At 47.2% G+C, this 20,779-nt stretch overlaps 8 protein-coding genes across 8 annotated transcripts; 4 read left to right on the forward strand and 4 right to left on the reverse strand.

The window, feature by feature from the left end:
* Positions 1-75: 75 nt before the first annotated feature.
* Positions 76-1,303, reverse strand: TREMEDRAFT_28071 (uncharacterized protein; the record flags this gene model as incomplete). Its single annotated transcript, XM_007002356.1, has 2 exons — positions 76-174; positions 296-1,303. 2 exons carry the CDS (start codon positions 1,301-1,303, stop codon positions 76-78), a joined length of 1,107 nt encoding a protein of 368 aa, XP_007002418.1.
* A 154-nt stretch (positions 1,304-1,457) lies between these two features.
* TREMEDRAFT_37599 (uncharacterized protein) lies at positions 1,458-3,154 on the forward strand. The gene is made up of 5 exons (XM_007002412.1): positions 1,458-1,576; positions 1,619-1,664; positions 1,754-1,863; positions 2,002-2,195; positions 2,307-3,154. The coding sequence occupies exons 1-5, from the start codon at positions 1,532-1,534 to the stop codon at positions 3,040-3,042; spliced, it is 1,131 nt and encodes a 376-aa protein (XP_007002474.1). The 5' UTR covers positions 1,458-1,531; the 3' UTR covers positions 3,043-3,154.
* TREMEDRAFT_42617 (uncharacterized protein) lies at positions 3,144-4,293 on the reverse strand. The gene is made up of 5 exons (XM_007002472.1): positions 4,271-4,293; positions 3,932-4,006; positions 3,770-3,884; positions 3,643-3,720; positions 3,144-3,527 (listed from the first exon to the last, which is right to left on the reverse strand). Exons 2-5 carry the CDS (start codon positions 4,003-4,005, stop codon positions 3,276-3,278), a joined length of 519 nt encoding a protein of 172 aa, XP_007002534.1. The 5' UTR covers position 4,006; positions 4,271-4,293; the 3' UTR covers positions 3,144-3,275.
* A 301-nt stretch (positions 4,294-4,594) lies between these two features.
* Positions 4,595-7,726, forward strand: TREMEDRAFT_60085 (uncharacterized protein; the record flags this gene model as incomplete). The annotated part of the gene is made up of 10 exons (XM_007002643.1): positions 4,595-4,597; positions 4,746-4,863; positions 4,913-5,042; positions 5,102-5,885; positions 5,927-6,042; positions 6,087-6,219; positions 6,267-6,357; positions 6,403-6,848; positions 6,894-7,419; positions 7,533-7,726. 10 exons carry the CDS (start codon positions 4,595-4,597, stop codon positions 7,724-7,726), a joined length of 2,541 nt encoding a protein of 846 aa, XP_007002705.1.
* Positions 7,727-8,984: 1,258 nt separating this feature from the next.
* Positions 8,985-12,264, forward strand: TREMEDRAFT_73203 (uncharacterized protein; the record flags this gene model as incomplete). Its single annotated transcript, XM_007003021.1, has 9 exons — positions 8,985-9,113; positions 9,241-9,365; positions 9,433-9,539; positions 9,633-9,685; positions 9,741-9,798; positions 9,850-11,237; positions 11,307-11,346; positions 11,397-11,502; positions 11,622-12,264. The coding sequence occupies 9 exons, from the start codon at positions 8,985-8,987 to the stop codon at positions 11,965-11,967; spliced, it is 2,352 nt and encodes a 783-aa protein (XP_007003083.1). The 3' UTR covers positions 11,968-12,264.
* A 43-nt stretch (positions 12,265-12,307) lies between these two features.
* On the reverse strand, positions 12,308-14,085 carry TREMEDRAFT_60087 (uncharacterized protein; the record flags this gene model as incomplete). The annotated part of the gene is made up of 3 exons (XM_007002644.1): positions 12,308-13,107; positions 13,236-13,610; positions 13,680-14,085. The coding sequence occupies 3 exons, from the start codon at positions 14,083-14,085 to the stop codon at positions 12,308-12,310; spliced, it is 1,581 nt and encodes a 526-aa protein (XP_007002706.1).
* Positions 14,086-14,277: 192 nt separating this feature from the next.
* On the forward strand, positions 14,278-15,507 carry TREMEDRAFT_71077 (uncharacterized protein; the record flags this gene model as incomplete). The annotated part of the gene is made up of 7 exons (XM_007003000.1): positions 14,278-14,363; positions 14,415-14,495; positions 14,559-14,603; positions 14,750-14,840; positions 14,884-14,904; positions 14,950-15,035; positions 15,235-15,507. Coding segments are annotated over exons 1-7 (651 nt in total), but the record flags the coding sequence as incomplete, so codon positions are not given.
* A 916-nt stretch (positions 15,508-16,423) lies between these two features.
* On the reverse strand, positions 16,424-20,602 carry TREMEDRAFT_27733 (uncharacterized protein; the record flags this gene model as incomplete). The annotated part of the gene is made up of 7 exons (XM_007002323.1): positions 16,424-16,606; positions 16,780-17,014; positions 17,193-17,589; positions 17,631-19,914; positions 19,963-20,081; positions 20,126-20,204; positions 20,252-20,602. The coding sequence occupies 7 exons, from the start codon at positions 20,600-20,602 to the stop codon at positions 16,424-16,426; spliced, it is 3,648 nt and encodes a 1,215-aa protein (XP_007002385.1).
* Between the last annotated feature and the right edge of the window lie 177 nt (positions 20,603-20,779).

The following is a 20,779-nucleotide window of genomic DNA, read 5'->3' on the forward strand; positions in this document are numbered from 1 at the left end:
GAACCGACCATATGATTGCATTCAGCGAGTGAAGTCGTTGTAAGATAGTGAAGATATGCATCATGCACAAACGATTCACACCAAACCCGCACGAAGCATGACAGCACTGAAATCGTCGAAACTGAGTCCTCTTTGCTCATGCTGTGTGGAAAACAACGTCACCATCTCGGACAACTGACATATCAGCTCCATGGTCCAAACAATCATAGACATACTGTAGTGAATAATGTCTTGTGACCATCAATCATCAATGACGATGAGTGATTGAAAAATCGGACAAGTTGACACGACTCACCTCATCTTCCGACCACATCTCACCCAACGCCCTAGCCCATTTCTTTACCTCTTCCTCACCCAGTATGTTCGCCGCATGTCCTCTCTTGCCCTGTTCCCCAGGTGGTTTCAACATTTCCCATATATCTCTCACTGCTTCCTTCTGTTGCGTTGATAGCTTGACCGGGCCATTCATTTCCAACTTCTTCCTCCTCCCTTTCGCGGGTCTATCCTCTTCCGTCGCTTTCTGCTTACCCTTAGATGTTCTCCGACCACCATAGGACGATTCTGAGGAGATTGGGGACAGAGAGGAATCTGAGTCATCGGGAAGAGTAAAAGCATCGGCGGCTTCTTCATCTTCGGATCCAAGATCTTGTTCATTTTCATCAGGTCCCATGAGAGCAGCACAGACTGCTCGGAAATCTTTTCTTTCAACTCCCGCCTCTTCTTCACCCCGTTTACGACGTCTGCTATCGGCATCAAATTCGGCATCCCAACCAGAGGCGGAGGATCGGAAGACTGATAAGACATCGGAATCGGATGGTAAACCCAGAGATGTTAATAACGTGGGAAGAAGATGGAGTGGTACTCTAGCTGTTTGATTATTTTCGGATATGGAAGGGTTATCTGTATCAAGAATGAGGTCGGGGGAAGGAGATCCCATACGCTCGTCATCTTCAGGGAGAAACCCTCCCTCGGCTTCATCTAAAAAACCTCCTTCGTCGTCAGGTATGAACCCTCCTTCCTCCTGTTCATCCGATCTAACGTCTTGCTTGGATGTTTCAACAATGTACCCTTCTTCGTCATGTTCGGAGAAAGTGGGATCGATCCTGCGTCGCTTCTCATGTCGTTGATTTCGTTGAGAAATAGTCGCCAGGCCTCGGTCGAAGGCACGATCGATGGCAGCTCGTTGTCTATTCGTCAAAGCCAAGAATTCCGGATCTGCATCGCTGTATTTGTCCGCTTGTCTCGTACGTATCGGCTGGTTGTCAGCCTTTCTCTGTTTCAATAGATATTGGACCCTCACCATGATTATGATTAGCAAGTGAAAGAGAAGAAATGGTCGTTGCCAAGTTTAGTGTCGTTCGATCGGCTGTCGGCTACTTAGTGAAAGAAACTTAAACCGTGCCTGCTTTTCAACATTTTTTTCCATCCTTCGTCTTCTAATTCCTTTTGTCATCTACTTCACGTTCCGGATATCAACCCATGCGGCCCTCAGACCACTTATAGCATAAAAGACAAGATAGTGGAGTCAACGATGGGACACGAAGACTCAGGAGTGAAGGATATGGTGTTTGGTAGTGTAAGTCTTCACCCATGCTCCAAGCCTTTCGCTGATGTTCAGTTCGCAGGGATGGTAGCTAAACTCTTTGAGCATCCGTTCGATCTTGGTAAGCCCATTTTCCGCCCACTATAATAAGACTTAGGAGTTATATATGATTAAGAATCGAAGAATGTGACATGTAGCTGACCTCATCAGTCAAAGTAAGATTGCAAAGTCAACCGACGGACAGAGCATTGACTTTTACCGGACCATGGGATTGTTTCAAGCAAACTTACCTTCATGAAGGATGGAAAGGTTTATACCGAGTCAGTATATCCTCTACATCTTATTCTCAACCTTCTTGCTGTGTCTATTTGACATTTACTCACATCACATTCGGACTGGTTTGTGTAGGAGGAATGCCAGGAATGATGACACACGAGGATTGAGTTGACACGTTTTAGGGTCTTTCGGCTCCTCTCCTCGGTGCAGCATGCGAGAACGCTTGTCTATTTCTCGTATATGGTAAAACTCAGAATATCATCCTTCATTTTCGGCCCGGTGAAACGACCGACACGAGTTTGGAGAAAAGACAATTGAGTCAAGCTGAGCTCGCTTTGGCAGCTGCAGCCGCAGGAGCAGTCACCAGTTTCGTCTTGTGCGTTGTTTCCATTCCTCTCCGCACTTCTCTTCTCCTCAAACTTCGGGATTCTTCCATCGACAAGATCACTACTCTATGATACGAATGTCAATTCAAACTGACTTGCAGAACTCCCATCGAACTCATCAAATGTCGAATGCAAGTTCAAATGTTAGCTCGTGAAGGAGCTTTCGGTCCTCTTTCCCACTCACATGCCCATACCACTTCTATCCCAACTACTTCAATACATCCCCAAACACGATCAATAACTCAACTTGCCTCTTCATCTTCACCTTCCACTTCAACTTTAACTTCCACACTTCATCCTCCTCGTCCGGGTCTACCTCCTCTGGAAGGACCTTTTCAATTGATTCGTTCTACCATTCGACAACACGGTCTTCGCGGTCTATGGCTCGGTCAAATCGGTACTCTCTTCCGTGAGACCGGCGGTTCATCCGCTTGGTTTACAGCTTACAATCTCTCATCGGCATATTTCCTCGCTCAACGTCAAAAGAAAATGGACTCTCTCCCCAATGCCGGACGGGACGTTCCACGATTGACTAAGGCGGATTTAGCCACATGGGAACTCATGTTCTCCGGTGCTTTGGCAGGGATGTCATACAACATCGTTTTGTTCCCCGCGGACAGTGTGAAGAGTGCCATGCAGACTCGAGCGGAACTCAATCCCAATCTACCCAGAGAGGGGTTCTGGACTACGGCGGGAAGAATATGGAGCAAAAGAGGGCTGAGAGGGATGTATGCAGGGTGTGGGTTGACGGTAGCTAGGGCTGCTCCCAGTAGTGCGCTCATATTTCTGATCTATGAGAGTCTGAGTAGTAGGATGGGATGGATCTTTGACAGGTGACGAACGTGGTGGATGAACCCGAGGTTGTATATAAAGAGATTAGACCAATAGATCCCAAAGACAATCAAGCACTTTACTTGTGGAATAATGAATGTCACGATCATGCACAAAATCTTGCATTTACTGAATCTTTTTGCGGCAGTGAGAGAGCATTGAACGAGCCAAGCGCCGCCATGATGCACAGGTGCATGCTGAGACCAGTTCTCGTATACAGTATCACTATGGCACCATATTTAAGCCCAGGTGGAGGGTCTGGAAGCAGCGAACCAAGCCTTGCTCTTGGTGTTGCGGTGAGGAAGGGGGAATCTAAGACCGGGCTCGAGGAGTTGTTTGATGTAGGGCCTTCTGATGTCGTCCTTCTTCTCGACCTCGGCAACTCGGAGGATTTGAACGCTTCTGAATCGGGCACGGTGGCGGGCTGCCATGTCTTGGTACATAGCTTCGACAGCTTCGGCACGGGACAAAGCTCGGAACTCTTTCACCATCTGCCGCGTCAACGATTGCCCAGATGTACCCACGAGTGAAAGACTTTTCTCCAACGAGAGGACTTGCAGATCAAGATATAGTAGTCCAAGGAAAGAAGAAGGCAAAGCTACTCACGTTGTGGGTTCCGGACCGAGAGTCATACTTGATCCAGATCGCGAAGTTCTTCACTTTCAAAGGTTTTTTCTCGTGAATCTACTCTGTCAACATGTCACTCGGGTCACACAATCGAGTCGAGACATACCACGTTGACACCGACAATCTCTCCAGAAGCCTTCTTGGCTTTTTTCAATTGACGGAGGTAATACCAGAATCGAGATTTTGCGACCACCTCGTTAGGGGCAAAGATTCGCATGCGGCTACCACGTCAACGACGAAAAGAGATGCAATGGATATATATGCTCACTAGAGTTTGGGGTTAGGATCCGCATCGGTGGGAAGCTTGCGACCGACAACGGAATATTCGATGAAACGACCCATTCTGTTGATCAGTTGATGTTTTTCACTGATATCCACAAGATCCTGCCAGAAAGATAAGATGCGGAGGAAAATATCAGACATGACGCTTGGCTCCGAGGGCCCCCGGATGCCATTGAGAACTGAAAAGTTCATGACTACCCAGCCAGCCCGGATTTTTCGTCAGGATGCAGACATTGCCCCTATGTCTCTTCCTCGCCAAGCGTCATGAACCTCTTTCAACCATGAAGTGGGGCTGCTTGATGCGGATATGGGCACCAGGACTCACTTTTGATACAGGCTTGACGATTGAATGAGTCGTCAAGTGAACCTGGGAGGAATAACAATCTCGGAGATAAGGGACGGTGTCAGAGACCGAAGGGTGTGGCACTCGGAATGCCTTAAGTCCGACGTGGCCGAGAGAATGAGATTTTGGCCACCCGACGACCGCGTCGTCCCAGCCATTAGGACGTTTCAGGTTGCCTGGTGCCATCAAAGTTGAAGGGCTTCGCAAGCTCATTGTCCTCACTCATGCTCCATGCTCCATCTGCTGCTGTTTGGGGAATGATCACAACATCCATATTCTTAACATCTCAGCACCTGTAATTGACACATGGTGAGTCTGCCTGAAGATCTATCCCCATCGTGTCTGGAAGGATGTCGTGTCCTCTTGTCAGGACCATGTACTGATGGTCCATCAATCCATTGAATCCTCTTTACTCCCCAGGGTCAACATCATCTATGTCCATTTTGCTGATAACTAGTCTTCCAAAGTTGCCAAGATGGACTCTCCTGAGCGACGCTCCGCTGCGGACTTGCAACGCATCCTTGATAGTCTCATAGGAGACGCGGGCTTCGTTCTCTCTGGGGACCTTCCGGATGGTAGGTCGAAACGTTCCGCCATGTAGCGGACAACGCTGATCATGTCCAGTCCTATTCACATATGAGAAGGAGCATGACATTGTCATCCTAGATCCTAGCGAGTATGAGAGTCTTCGTATGCTCTGCGTGCAACATGCCGACCTAGAGCTCGGACCAAAGGAGATGTTCAGTTTCCTCTCGTCAGTATATTCCTGCGAATCTCTGTGTTTTCATTTGAGGGCGTCGCTGAAATCAATAGCATGATTCCTAAACCACAAAGAAGACAATCACCTGCTCCAGGATTGCCACACTCCTCTTCCATGCCCCCCTCATCCTTCAGCGACCAATCGACCCCACAAGCGAGGAAACCAGGACGTCGAAGGTATTCTGATCGTATTCGTTCTCCATCCGATTCATCTAGTTCCAGCTCGGATAACGAAGACGTTACTCAACGATTCGAAGGACAATCAGCTCCTACAGCTCGACACGCTTTCCCTCAGTCGGCAACTCAGGCCTCATTCGCTCCACGTCCTGTTCCTCCAAAACGAACAAAGACATTGTCTGATCCGTCCAGGTTTGATTCACCTCTGACTGCTCGTGTACGTGGAGCTGCCCAACCTCCGAGTGCTTTCGGCTTTGCTCGACCTAGTCCTATAAGTAGACGACGCCGTGGAAGTGCAGGTGCGACAGGTTCAGCTACCAACGAGGAAGGAGTCGATGTGGCCATAGGAAGACCTTTCACGAGGACTGCCAGCTCGATGTCTATCACAACGGCTTCACCCGCAATGTCTGCAAGAGACAAGAGTCTACCGACTTCACCGATTTCCCCTACAGGCCTGGATCACACTTCTTTCCACCTGGGCGGGAAATCGCCAGATGAAGAGGAGATGGAGGGCATTGAGAGGCTGATGAGCGGCCCTCAAGCGTATGACCAACCCCATGAAAGCACAGGCGACGAAGATGAGATCGATGGAGATCTAGTGTCTGACACCTTGTCTGCGATGGGTCAAGACTCGTTAAACCCTCGTCTCAGTCACTTATCGGTGCGTCTCACGGTGGAATTTGGTGTAAAGCTCATGACCAGACGGAATCTACCAATTCGTTACGAACCTCACATGACAAACTGAGAGCGCTGCAAAAGCAAAACACAGAGCTTTCCCGAAAGTTGAAAGAGTCAGAGAGGCAATTGGCAGTGCTGGGGTAAGCTAATAATATGGTATGCCAATGTGAGCTGACAACACCAGATCTGAAAATGAACGATTGGTGGAAGACCTTCAGAACAAATTGGAGGACGCTCGCATGGAGATATCACAGAAGCGCAAGGATGAGAATGACCTCAGAGGCAAGGAGCGTGCCAACAATATTCAGATTGCAGGAGTAAGTCGGACGGACCTCTTGACTTGATCCGGCTGCTGACTATGCAGCTTGAAGCCGACATTCTGAGCCTACAACGCAGCCTCGAAAACTCCAAAACCAATCACGCCAACATGCAAAAGATGTACAACACTCAATGCGGTAAGCCTGCCAGATAACATAAGAGACGTGCTGACACTTCCCAAGACGAGGCAGAACGTCTTCGAATGATGCTCCGCGCACGTGACACGGAAATCAAAGAATTTGAGGAAGCTGCTGAGGCTCATCAAGCCGACGAGGACAAGACCCGTCAAGAAATAGAAGCTTTGGAGCACGAAGTCAAGCGCTTGGAGGAGGATCTAGCGATTGCTCGTCAAGCCGAGAATATCCTTGAAACGCAGAAGCAGGAAAATCTCCAATTGAAGGAGACCATTGATCGGATGCGCTTTGATCTCGACGAGGCGAGAACCGCCGCGGCCAACGCTGGAACGGGGTCGGGACACTCGAAAGGTCTCACTAGCAGTTCTGGCCATCCAACATTGTCTCGGAACCTTGGTGACGAGCTGAACCGGAGACTTTTAGATGCGGAAAAGGCCCGGGATGATGAAGAGGATGGCTACGTGGAGACTATAGTGACCACCCAGCGCACTCGGGTGAGGAGGTTTTTTTCTCCATTCTCTTCAGAGCTGACACTGCAGAAAGTTGGGAATCGTAATATTTCTAGTACAGTGCCGTCTATCCGAGTGGAAGAAGGGATCAAGGAATATGCGGACGCTTCCACGGAGACTGATCCTCTCCCCGACCTTCCCTCGTCTTCGACGGCCGGATCATCACTTGATCCTCTATCTCCTCTTCCACCTGCATACTCTGCCGAACCTCCTCCTATCAACAAACAAGAAGTGCTCGACCATGCGCATCCCCGGATCGAAACTTCGCATGACGAGGGCGATGTGTATGGGGAGTATGACGCGGTAGTCGAAGCTCTAGGTGTGCGGTGTACCGTTTTGGAAGACAAACTCAAGGGTCGATCAGATGCGCAAGTTAAGAGGGACTTGAGTGATAGTGTTCCCTCGTCATCGGCGCACTCACGCACTTCATCATTCTCGGACCGTCGTCGATCGGGACAGAGACCAGGGATCGTCAACTACTTCTTTTACACTTCGAGGACTGCAGTTCAAGATCAAGTGGGAAAGTTTGCTGTATGGTCTGTTCTGGTCTTTGCTGGTGAGTACCTCAAAACTTCCCTTTCTCCCACAGCTCTGTCAGTTAAGAGATCCACCAAACGACGGTGCACTGGATCAAAGATAGATCAGAGCAAGTCAGGAGCTGATTTCTAGTTGGTATCATTGCCGGTTCCCACTTGTACAGCCCGTCTGGAATCCATCCTCGCGATTATCATTTGTTTCATCAGATGAACACACTTGCCGTTGCTGCCGGTGTGGGGGAAGGATTTCTACCCATTGGTCACAAAGGTGTTTTAGGATTTGTGGAGAGCGGAGCTAGGATGGTCGCTGGTCGTGTTCCTAGCTGAACATACACTGTATCAATCTTTTTTAATGAACAGCAGTCAATCTAATGATAGTGGGTCAATGTTGTGCATATATTGTAGGTTGACGAAATGCATGAATTTGCCTCGCTCCAAACTCTAGAGTTCATACATAACTTGGTGATCGAAAACTCAGCTCCGGTATCATCTTCCCTTTGTTGACATTGAACGATGAAGTATGATGTATGAGAAAGGTCAATGATTAATGACGCGTCTGGGTTGTGCTTATTGCCTTGTTAATGGAAGCACCAAATGCGGACATGTCCCGAGTGGGTAGTCACTCGAAGGTTTTCTCTCGGGGTTGATTGTTCCAAGACCACCCACATACCTTATTGATGCGCTTGGCCAGGCGACATGTTGAAACATCCAAGCATCTCAGACAAAAGGCGTCGATTCAGGGAAGGTGACCGACGCCCCACCGTCAAATAAGACGTAAGCATTCCGGAGGTCCGAAGGCGTCTGTGGGGTCGTGGGGATTGTGAATGCATGGATCCTTTGGCCTTTAGAGCCCGGGATCCATGAGTTGCATGTTCGGAACGCCAGAAGAACGATCGTAATGTGATGCACTCACGCATGTCGTACTTTCCGTCCTTCCCGAAGGCCGAAGGGAACATGTCCCACGGCCCACGGCCTCTCACGCCCCCAAGGGCGGGACTCAGAAGAAGTATTCACCGATCGCCGACACTTTTACTCTACCCTTGAGTGAAATTTGGGGGTGAGGATGCTGAAGTAAGTCGACTTTCAGAAACTTGTGCTAATGACACTCATGTTATTAAACTATTCATCACTAGCATAGCTTCTTTCATCTCCATCTGCCGACGTGTCCCCAGTCTTCTCAAGCAAAAGGAGAAAGAGCGATCGGAACAGGGTCAGGGTTGTGTGGAGCAAAAATCTTAAAAATTCACAGGGACGCCCATTCTCGGAATTCTCCTTTTTGCCGGGTGATTTGTTGAGTAGAGTACGTCCTCCGATTTTGAGAATCGAGTATTTTTGTCCGTCTTTCGACCGCTGAACGTACGACCATACGAAGCATTTCATCTTTGTGGCTGGTCTTTTAACCTATCCCCCCATCTTCTTTAAGGGTTTAGCAACGCGTGCGATCTTTGAACGGCATCGAATTTGAAGAATCAGAATCCGTTCAGAGTATCAGAGTGATCCAAGCCGACGTAGAGATCTCCAACAGAGTGGAGGAAGACGGAACCGAATGAAAAATATCGATGAGTTGTAAAGACCGAATAGGGAGATGACATTTTTGGTCAATGAGACTTGGCCACTCGCCTTGTTAAACGGAGATAATGGTGTTAGGATAGCCAATACCACGAGTGCGGTTGAAAGTGATGGATATGTTATCGCCGTTTCCATCGCTATATTGGTAAGTTTAACCTTTTTCTCTTAATAGTTCACGTATATCTGATATCGCTTCTGGGGAGAATGAAGAGAAGACAGGGGGATGACGTGATGGAAGAAGGGAAAGGAAACATGTGTTGATGGTAAAACAGTCCCTGACGATCATCGGTTCTTTGGGTATCCTTTCTTCAATGTTATGGTTGGAATGTCATGGTAGACCAACAACAACAAGAACAAGAGCTGTAGAATCTTTGGTTGTGTCGGATTTGATGCTTGGGTGAGTCATTTTGTCTCCTCGGTTCGCAAGTCGTGGGGAGTATCGGAGGATAACAGCTGATTTACAGGATCGTCGGTCTCATAGGAAATGCGGTAGACATGAGCATAGGTTTGAAAGATGGGACACCAACTTGTGATGGTTTAGGATTCATGTTAACGACCGTCTTTTGGATACGTAGGTTTCATCTTTGTTCCCCTTTGACTTGACCTTTCCAGTGTAGTCCATGTTGATCTTCGCGTACTCAAGGGATTGAGCTTATCAGCATAGAACACATGTGTACACTTTTATTGGCGTTTACAACCTATATGATACTCATCTACGTGAGTTCTTTCTCATATGACCCCACTCATAAGTAGTATAAACTGATGATGATAGCCCTTACACTCCATCACCTCTCTGATTGAAAAACGTTGGATCTACATATGGATATCAGGTAAGTCGTTACATGTTGCATGTGTGCAGTACGCGCACACTGACTCATCAGTATATATTATCGCCATAGCAGTGGGGGTACTAGGTTACGAACTTTATGGTTACTTTCCTAATGGCGGAATTTGTTATTATGGTCAAAACTCCGGTCTTTATGGTGAACTCATCCAATTTATCCCAAGAGGTTTTGTTTTCATCTGTGTGACGTTCTTCTACTCTAGACTCTTCGTCTTCCTCCGTCGACCCGATAAAATCCGATCTCCATATACGAATTCACCTACTGGAGGATCTTTCGATATGTCACATATCGTTTTTCGGGCTCCTGCTAAAGGTGTCATGTCCCTCCTCAGGAAAAAACATTCCGATCCTAATAATCACCCAATTCATATTGTGGAACCTAAACAAACACCAGATCCACAATCACCACAATCCGACCAATCGCCGAACGTAGGAGAAATTCAAGCAAGACGACGAAGTTCAACTACACAACCTATGACTCCTGACAGAGCCCCTTCTGGTGAAGTCGCCCGTGGTGAAACCCCTCCGTGGGAACATGTCGAATTACCTGTTTTCCAAGTGGACGGACAGAGATATGGTGGGTCGTCAGGAACTGGTCGATCTTCTACCACAAGTCTTTGGGGAAATTGGCGCGGATTAAGTGGAAAGGAATATAGAAAACGATCTTCCATCGCATCATCTTCAAGTCCTAGAACTAAAGTCACACGTATGAACTCTCTCTCTTCTGGTCGATCTGTCATTACAGCGTTTTCTTCTCCTCGATCTCAACCTAATCGTCTTGACCCCGTCACTTCCACCGCTATCCACGTCGAGTTCGCTCCTGATGACGATGATGCTCCCACTCAATTACCTTCATCCTTTCACTCTTCCCAACCACTACTTTTCCTCGATCCACGAAGAAGACGATCCGCAGAACTTTCAGCTAGCATAGCTTCGAGCTTTGGAGTTCGTACTCGACAACTCTCTGGAATCTCTCCTATATCCCTCGATCATTCTGCAGCAATCCCATTTCCTTCGTTAGCGAACAACGAGTCTCCCTCAGGACCATACGATCCTCAAACACGTCGGCCGTCCGTTTTATCAACGACTACGGCTGGCACTGTGGAATCAAAGGATTCTTCAGGGGCAGGACCTCCAATCGTTGTTCCAACAACTACGACAGGTGGTCATCAAGAACCACCACCATTCGTCCAGCCCAGTCTATCGGATAGAGATTCAACAGATGTCGAGAATCAACGTGGGGCGGAAGATGAAGAAGAGGATGAATTCGATTTGATGAGAATGTTACAAGAATCTCGACCACCAGGAACAGGGGATGAAAGAGTCGCTCAGGACGAAGGAGAGATAGTGGAGTTTGTACCTGAATCAATGGCCAGTTATCTGAATAGAAAAACGGCTTTGTTGATGTTGTGGTTTCCTCTCGCTGTGAGTTATTTGTTCCTTCATCTGCTATTCTTATCAGATAGCGAAAGAGATTAGTGCTTATGGTCATAGTATGTATTCTTGTTCTCAGTATCTCTCATCCGTATCATCTGTGAGTTAACTTTGTTATTCAAAGATGAGACTTGAGCTGATTGTTAAAAGACGACTTTGTAGGTACTCCCCCAACTGCCCTTAGAGCAGTATCACGTTGGTTCATCTTTGCCCAAGGCATGTTAGATGCTATCATCTATGGTTTAGTCGAGTGGCAGTGAGTCTCTACTATCATATCTCCGTCACACCCCTTGTTCAAATCTATTTCCTGTTACTTCCTCATTGAATCAACATTGAATCAAGCACCATGACAGGGGACAAGCATTGATGAAGCAGTACAAAACGTGTCGTCCGCCGACGAGTTCGTAAAGGTCATTTTAGTCCCTCTGGTACACATCAATCCAACCAAACAGGTTCTTTCCTGACTGGCTCCCGATTCCTCGGTTCTAGAGGATCTGCCGTCCGTCCACCTCATCAAACGGTCACTCGTCTCAGTCCGATCGTCTCACAAGCTCCTTCTCCTGCCCCTCCTACATCTTCACAAGTCGGTCCGATGGGGTCAATAGGTATGGAAGAACATGAGACACCTTCGATCTTACAAACGTTGTATTTACGGAAAGGCAGTTTGGCAACTAGCGATGGCACCACGAGAGAGATGAGGGATATCAAGGAAGAGACTTGAGCTTTTGTGAAGTCATTGAATATCTTCGGTTGTTCAACTCATGTTGTTTTTCCGATTGTTTTGTGTTGTTGTGTTGTATTTGTATCCCATCAGATCACAGGAAGTCCATATCACGCATCGAAAAGGAGGTTAGGGCGAGAGGAAAAGGGAAAGGAGGATAAAAACAATCACATCTAGGTACCTATCTACATATATAGCATATAAGACATAAAACATCAAGTTATACAGGAAACTAGTTTGCTACATTTGTTGTCAACAAGAAACATGTTATCATGAATATTTATACACCAATTCCAGTCATTTCGTGTTGGTGAACCATCACTAAACCTTCAAAACATTATCAAATTGTCGCTGGGGTGGCAACGTTGATCTCCTCGTCTTCTTGTTGTCCTTGTTGTCCTTCTTGGTCCTCCTCCCCCTGCTCCTCCTCCTCTTCACTTTCAGGTTCTGGCCACACCGGCATTGGCGGTGGTATCCCATCTCCCATTGGTGGTTCTGGAGGTGGTTTCGTCCTCTCACGTAATAAAATCTTGCAAGTGGCACAAAACCATCCCTCCAAAATAAGCTTGAAAACCGTTCTCTTCCTCACGTCGCTATCATGAATCACTTCGTCTTTCTGCTTGCTCGCTCTACATAGTATAGGGACTTCCAAAGGTTGCTTATAATGTGGTGAATCAGGTCGACAGAATCTCCCACACTTTTCACATATGTAACTTTCGTTCAGAATCGATCTCAAGTGAGGTGGTATACCTTCATCTAGCCATTTGTTGTACCAAGCGAAATTATCCAATACCTTCTTGATCAGAATCGTAACAAGTGACGAACTTCCGATTTCTTGTTTTTTCTTCGAGGAAGATTTCCTTGATCTGGTTGGAGATGGTGCAGGCAATTTCTGAAGTTCGGATCTAGGTAAAGCATATACCTGTGAGGGTGATGTAGGTGTTGAAGGTGAAGCATTCAGTCTTAGGTTGTTTTCGGTACGAAGAACATAAATGTCGTAGCCTGATGGATGTGTGAGTCGAACGTATTGAAAATGAGGGATGAAGGCGAGATAAAAAGGGATAATCGTTAATTTAGGGTTGTGGGTGAGATCAACAGCGTGGGCTTTGGGGAATGGCCAGGGAACCCAGTCGTACATTACTGTTATGATCAGCTCGGATGATAGTAACGTTCAATGTAAGATGGGGCGAAATGACATGCAAGAAATTAACGCACACTGAAATGGAAGGAGAAGGGGAAAGGAAAAGGAAAAGGGGAAGAAAACTCACTTTCAAGTTCGCAATGGCTCATCACCAAGTTTGTCACTTCATCCGCTGATCTACCGAACAAGTCGATATACTCTGTCAACGGAGGGGATTGGGGTAAATCCAATAAGTAGGAAAGGTTGAGAGTCCCAACTGAATGTTCGGCCAGAGCGAAGATGGCTAATCGTGCAAGAAGACGATAATCAGCATCGTACAGTGATACTTCTTCGATGGCCGTATTGACTTCTTTCCCAACGTCTAGAACGATAGAAGGAATATTCGACATGACCTCCAAGAATGCATGTGTTGAACGTGCTTCATCTTTCTTCAGAGATTTGATGTATGTTTTCTTTTTCGTTAATGGTAATAATCTTCGTTCACAAAACCAGATCAACAATCCTACTGATCAGCTCTTGTACTTCCATTCACTCGTTCATTCTCGGAGATGAGGATTTATGAAGAACTCACCCAGGACGGTTCTGGCACGAGGATGAGAAGGTATCACAGCTCCTGATAAATGATCGATAATCTTTTGTATCTCACACCAAGGCTTTTTGATCGTTTCTAATTCCCCAATAGGCCGAGGACGTTTTCTATACTTTGACATACCTCTAGGATGAGGGGGCCAGTTGATTTCGGAGTCTGATTCATTACGATGAAGGATGACAAATATACATAGTAGACCGTGTAGAAGGACAGTTCGGACTCGTTGAGCTTTGCGTGATAGGGGTCGAGATGGGGGAGCTGAAGGGGATGAAGGAGGGGTGGAAGATCCGACGATGAAGGTAGTGCTTATAGACACATCTGAGTCGGATATAGATTCGTCATCATCAGAAGAAGAGTCGGAGGAGTAAAAGAAGGGAGCAGTGGGCATGACGTATGGGAGGAAGAAAGAGGAATAAGTCGGTGACAAGTATATGGTGAGTACTTAGATTTATTCGGTCCTATCTTGAGTGGATCGGGGTAGAAGTGTGGGGCTCCATGGGCACATGTCGGGGAAGGCAATCAAGGATCCGAGGGTGCGGTATTCCGTCAATGTTTCTGACATTGAATCATATCCAATCAAGTCTTCTCCACATGAACGAGAGACAATGCAATGTCATCTTCAAACCTCATCTCTATACTCCCCCCACTCAAGGCGGAATCTCTCCAGTAAGCTACTTCAAACATTGTGTCGCGTTGTTTTCAAACCTGATCGTTCAGATGTATTCACCGATTACAACTTTATCATCGTCCAGATCCGATAGCCATACCCAAGTCCAGAACAGCCTCTGTCGCCATAGTGTGAGTCCATTGTTATATATATAATCTCACCCGCCAGGGCAGGGGTGATGATTGACTTGATAGATTGTTCGTTGGACGATTAGGCGATCTCTACGTTTTGTTATCGACGTGAGTGGTTTACTCTCATCACATGAATAACCATCCTATGCCCAATTTGTTCAAATTATATCTTCTCGCCTTAATGTACACCCATGCCGTTTGAATGTTTTCTGCTTTACATCGATTCATGGTATATAGGCATACTGACCGGACAGACGTGCTGGTGATCTACGATCCTATGCTTCCGATACTGCCCTTCCCGGGGGTAAACACGATCCCACTGATGCCGACGAAGAAGAGACAGCTGTGAGTTGCTTGTTGACCCATATTCGTACTCACTGATAGTCAGCGTCGGGAGGCATATGAGGAGGTGATCTTAATTTGTCAGACTATCAAATGATGACTGACAACAGAGATTGGTCTACCAATGGATCGTGAGAAAGTTCGATTCATATGTCTTCTTGATCAATTTCTCACTGGTAATGCTCTCGTCGTAACACCGTGAGTTAACTCATACTTTCCTCCTTCCCCTATTCTCTGAGTTTCCATTGCTCGTCCTGAACATCGATATCTGATGACCGGACCTGACTGAGCACTGTCGTCTTGGTGGAAGGATGTCCGACATTACTTGGCGGAGAGATTCTCCGGTCGGATGACACGAAGGATCTGTGAAAGAACAAGGATAAAAGCTCATAATCAGGGTAGTCCTTCTCGTTACGGACAACACCATCTCACCCATTCTTAACCCATCAGAGGTCACACACTTATTCTCCATGCCACTATCCGCTTTCTTAGTTCATCGTCCTTCTCTCATACCCAATTGGTCACTTGGAATCTCAGACAGGATCCATCCTCTTCCTCCAGAACTCGTACCTCCTCCTCCTTTGGTAAGATATGCAGAAGGAGCAGGTCAAGTAGGAGGTAAAGAAGGAGCTTATTATGCATTTAGAGATGTCCAATGGGGTGAAGGTACAGTAAGGATGCATAGGTTTTTGACTGGGAGAGAGGGGAGATATTTGGATGGAACAACACTTTTGGGTGATGTAGGAAGGGAAAATAAACAAGGTAAAGTATTCAGGTCGATGTCGGAATCGGAGTCGGAGTCGGGATCAGGGAACGGTGGAATGGGAAGGGTCAAACCTGTTTATGGACTGACTTCGTATGTTTCTTTCCTTGATGTCGGTGAAATCTCATGATGACCCACCCATCCTTGTTCTTTTCTCCTTTCTGTTCAATCTTATCTTATCACACTCTATCCTACCCACTCTACTACTCTTTTCTCTTCCGCTCGACTGTTCCAAGTCGTATTGAATCCTTATTCTTTGTTACCCCTTTCAATAGCCAGGTCTGCTGGTTAGAGTACAAGGTCTGGTGTACTTCCTGCCAATAGTCAGGTGTGTTGGTCACAGTACAAAGCTTGGTGTACATCCTGCCAATAATCAGGTGTGTTGTTTCAAGTACAAGGATCAGATCGACCAAGGAGACTCTCAAAAAGATGTGAATTGTCGGAACACTCATATCAGGGCCATACTTATACACGCCGCCAAAATAGGCTACGACCGTCCTCCCACATTCCCCATCTTCGCCCCAGGTCAACGAAACATGCCCGAGAGAATACGTTGGGCCATGTCACATGATCCAACATTACGAAAAGCCATCGAGCAAGAATCTTCACGAGCTAAACTATAATCACATTCTCCATTAGTCACTCCCTTCCTTAATTCTTCTATATTCAAGCCTAGCCTTATCTTTTTGAACTTGAAAATCCAGTGCATATCTGAACAAACCCATTCTGGTGATATATCAAGTGCCGACACCATGCATGTTTTCGTGCTTTCAATCCTCAAATGTAGTACGATGATAAACCTTTCAAGAAAAAAACCGCAACCTCACTTGAACAAACTAGCCAATTCTTCCGCTTTTTGCTCCATCAATTCTTTTCTCGACATGTTTTTCAAAGACAACTGAGCCAAATTCGCTTTCTTCTTTTGGATTTCGTCAAGACGTTTTTCTATAGAATCGTTAATCATGAGTTTTACCGCTACCACTGGACGAGTTTGACCCATACGGTGCTGAATGTTAGCGTCTGATAACGTATAGACGGCCTCGACTGTGGGTGTCGATGACAAGTGCACTAATAATCTTCCAAAAGCCAGGTCACTATTGCTCGCCAGAGGAGGTTGGGTCGCGAAAGTTCGAAGGGAGATACGACTTGAGGAAGAAGAAAGAAGGACATGATACTCACGATACGATCAATTGCTTGAGATTCAACCGATGGGTTCCAATATGGATCCACGAGATAACATCTTGACGCCGCTGTGAGATTCAAACCGACACCACCAGCACGAGTAGAAACTAGCAAGACCTCGACTTTCTTATTGGTGCGCAATTGCTCCGTTGCCCTTGCACGTTCTTCTCTCGTCATCGTACCGTCCAAACGGGCATAACGAATGTTGGCTTCATCCAGCATATCCCCAATACTACATGTCAGCTTTATGCGACTTTTTTGACATTGATTCCTTGCAATCGTGAATCCTGACGACCTTGTTTCAGAGACGAATAAGAAGAGCAGTGAAACGATGTGAAGCTGATCGGGAGAGACAGGCGATGATGACATGTGGAAGAGTAAGACCAAAGAAGAAATTTCAGTTCACTCACCGATCCAACATCGTAGTCCACTGAGAAAATACAACACTTTTCGTGACAAAAGGCTTCCCCTCTTCATCCAATTCCTCCACGTCCCCGCTGTCCAAAGCAAAAGGATCATAATGCGGTGAATTGGGATTCCTCTTGGAATGTCCCATCAATTCCTGTAACAACCATCTCATTTTCGTACTCAAATCAGGTTTTTGACCTGGAGGACGAACGTATTTTTGCCTCACCACTTTCTTCGGTTGATCTGTAGTTTCTGTATTCTCAGAACCAGGTGGAGAAACCTCTAAAACGTCTGTTGATAGACGCAAAGCCGCTCGACATTGATGACATTCCCTTGCGGGGGCCTCGCGCATCCGTTTGGACCAATCAGGGTAAACGTTCGCTTTGAAACATTTTGGACCTACACATCAGCTGAGCCAATTATTATCAAGATGAGCTGACAATAGAGATGCAGACATTTGGTGAGAAGAGGACGATGAGGCATTTTCTTTACTCTGTCCTTCTCCGTCTGAGGATCTTCCACACCGACAAGACCTAGCGATGGGAAATAATCTCCATAATCATATCCGCACGCCAGACACTGTGCTCCCGCTCCGTCTTTGAGAAAACATACGACCGACACAGCACGTGCTTGAGTCAAACCATATCTTTCGATGCCCTGCACGGCAAGGGTGTAATCCATCACTGTGCCGTCATAGTCTTCCTCCACCGCACCTGAGCGTGCAAGATCCACATGGTCGCAAATCTGTCTTAAACGCAGGACCTCTTGTAATACATTGGCGAAATTCTTGGATAGTTGATTCGTCGCTCGTAATTCCGTGACTTTTTGTTTGATACGATTGGCTCTCTCGTCATATGCAGCCCGTTCGTCTTCCGCAAGATCCAGCCATAGTTGTACTTCTTTTCTCGGAGGAAGATTTAGTATCCTCTTTCCGTTCTCCATCGTGGAATCTTTGGTCCGTCGTAAGGTACAACATCGCATGACTAATTGTAATCGAGCAACACCGATTTGTTCTCCAAATTTACAGGGATTGCTGATGAATTTCGTGAAACACTCTTTTTGATCTACAGGTCCAAGTCGAAGGAATTTGAACAACGCCCACACATCTTCGATCTTGTTCTGAATGGGCGTACCCGTCAAACAGATACGTCGGTCGGCTTCGAGGGCGCACGAAGCTTTGAATGCTACAGTGGCAGGCGATTTGATGTAATGGGCTTCGTCAAGTACGATACGAAACCAATCGATAGCCTGCAAAGGACTTCGTTGATCCCCGGGGGTCGAGGTCTTGCTGGATTTGGCGGATTTGCCTTTCTTCTTCTTTTGCAGAGCTTGCGCAACTTCCACCGCCTTGATCTCGGCTTCCACTTCAGGAAATACAGCCCGTGGGTTCAGGGAAGTATCTCCGAAAATCTCGGCTGGTTCTTCGTCGCCGCTATTCTGAGCTGTGTCTCCCGGTGTCGATTCATCTTCCCCACCTTGCTTCGAGAATTCACCGGCTAAAGTGTGATAAGTAGTGATGACGATATCAAATTCGGCAAGGAAATGTGGATCAGCCGTTCTTCCAGGTCCATGGTAAACGTATACACGAATAGTGTCCCAATCTTCGTCCAGTTCGTCTTCTTCCGACTCTTTGCCTTTCTTTGGGGCCATCCATTTGTCCAACTTCATCTGCTGAGGAGGGAGGCCAGTGGGCCCGCCGTAGATCTCCACCTTGCCATTCCAGTGCTCCTTGATTTGTTCCTCCCAATTGGTGATGGTCGACATGGGACATACTAGCAGCGTAGCCTTGGCGCGTTTGACGATCTTTCCTCTACGCGCTGCGAGCAAACGACTAGCTTCGTCGTTGCGTTTTCTTTTCTTCGGTTTGGAAGACAACTCCTCCTCCGGATCAAGATCAGGCATACCGAAGACCTTTGTACCGATTGCAGAAGCTTTGATACCTTCCTCCCCATCTTCCTCATCAGTCACGGGATCAATGTCGTCCATCTCCGTTTTGGCCCACTTCTGGGCAGATTGGCGAGTAGCTGCGAGGAGGGAAACAATCGAAAGAGTTTTACCCAGACCCATATCATCCGCCAAGATAGCGCCCTTCCCTTCTTTGGGTCGACGCGTCCGTATCTCATCCCCTGTGACCTTGTTCCGCCATACCTTATGCTTGCTCTTCTCAGTGACTTTCGGTTCCCAGAGAGAGTGATTTGAATTTCCTTTTCTCCCTGCATCCTCGACTTCCACGCTCGACGCCCGTTTTGACTTGCTCTTGTGTAAAGCCTTATCGGCATACTTCCGAGCCCGTTTCAGAGCTGACCAATCCTGCTCACGTTGCAGCAGAAAGGTCAAAGCAATACGTTGATGCGGGAAGAGGTCGGTTTTTATGAACGGACCAGGATCAGATTGTTCCAGCTCGGCACCATTATCAAGACTTTTGAAGACTTCATCCACCTGTTTTCGCTGAACTTCAACCTGACTCACACGATCCTGTGAACCTTGCGAGAGGCCGTAAGATGACTGAGTACGCCGACTCTGAGCGAGGAGATACATTCGCATTGCTTCGGCACCACTGCCATATCCATTTCGATAAGGAGGGTTGCCGGAGTGACGCCGGGGATCGTAAGGGGGCGTTGGGTCGAGGGGGTATAATTCGTGATTGGCCAAGGCATCGATAAGATATCTGACATTTGCGGGAAGAGTAAAAAGGAGGACGCTCAGACGCATTTCATACACATGCTGATAAGTCAGCTGATACATCGAGTGCGCTCAAGTTGAGCAGCTCACCTCTCCCGGTGGTAAACGTTGAGCAAAACCTTCTAACCGAAGAACTCCCTTGGCCATGTGAGGTATCAAAGTTGCCGCGAGTGAGGCATCAAGATCACCAAGATATGAAGTCATTCCCGCTGCTTGAGTCAGCCAGTCGCCAAAACTCTCCAGCCGCACTCACGGGTCATGACTTGTATCGCGTCACGTGTCACAGAGGTCCAAACCTCATCCCTCCGTGGCGCTGCTCCAGCCTTGCGATACTATTGCGTCAGCTTGTCCGAGAAGTCTTAGAAAGAGAACAGCTCACTTTGAGCTTGACCTTTATGAGTTCAGCTCCCAGATAATCGATGACGTCCCACTGCTCGGGCGAGCCTTGAGGAGCGCGATTGCCAGTGAAAATAGGGGGAGTGGGGTAAAAGATGAGAGCGCGCGACATGATAGCACCTATACACAGTGGACGTTTATCAGGAACGGGAGGTGGAGTACGGATATTCGTCCGAGTGAGATCGATGGCGCTGGCAGAATTTGCGCCAACCGTTCCGATCCTTCTCCCCGAAGAAGGGCTGGGAACACCATTTGTAGATAAGGGATGGGGACCTCGGGGACTGCTCCCCAAGGCAGATGTAGAGGATGAATGGCGAAAGTTGTTAGGAGGCATATTGGCCAAAGATCCAAGTGAGGGCGAAAAGTGATTTAGAGGGGCAGTTGGAAATCTGGGACTGTTCGAAAATGAGGGGGCAAAACTTTGCTCAAAAGAAGTTGTTCTGACTGCTTCCCCAGGTGATGGTAGATTCGCTGCGGTAAGCTGATATGGAGAGTCAAGTGTATGTGATGA

This window comes from Tremella mesenterica, assembly GCF_000271645.1.
Source record: "Tremella mesenterica DSM 1558 unplaced genomic scaffold TREMEscaffold_2, whole genome shotgun sequence".
Taxonomy (NCBI): Eukaryota; Fungi; Basidiomycota; class Tremellomycetes; order Tremellales; family Tremellaceae; genus Tremella; species Tremella mesenterica.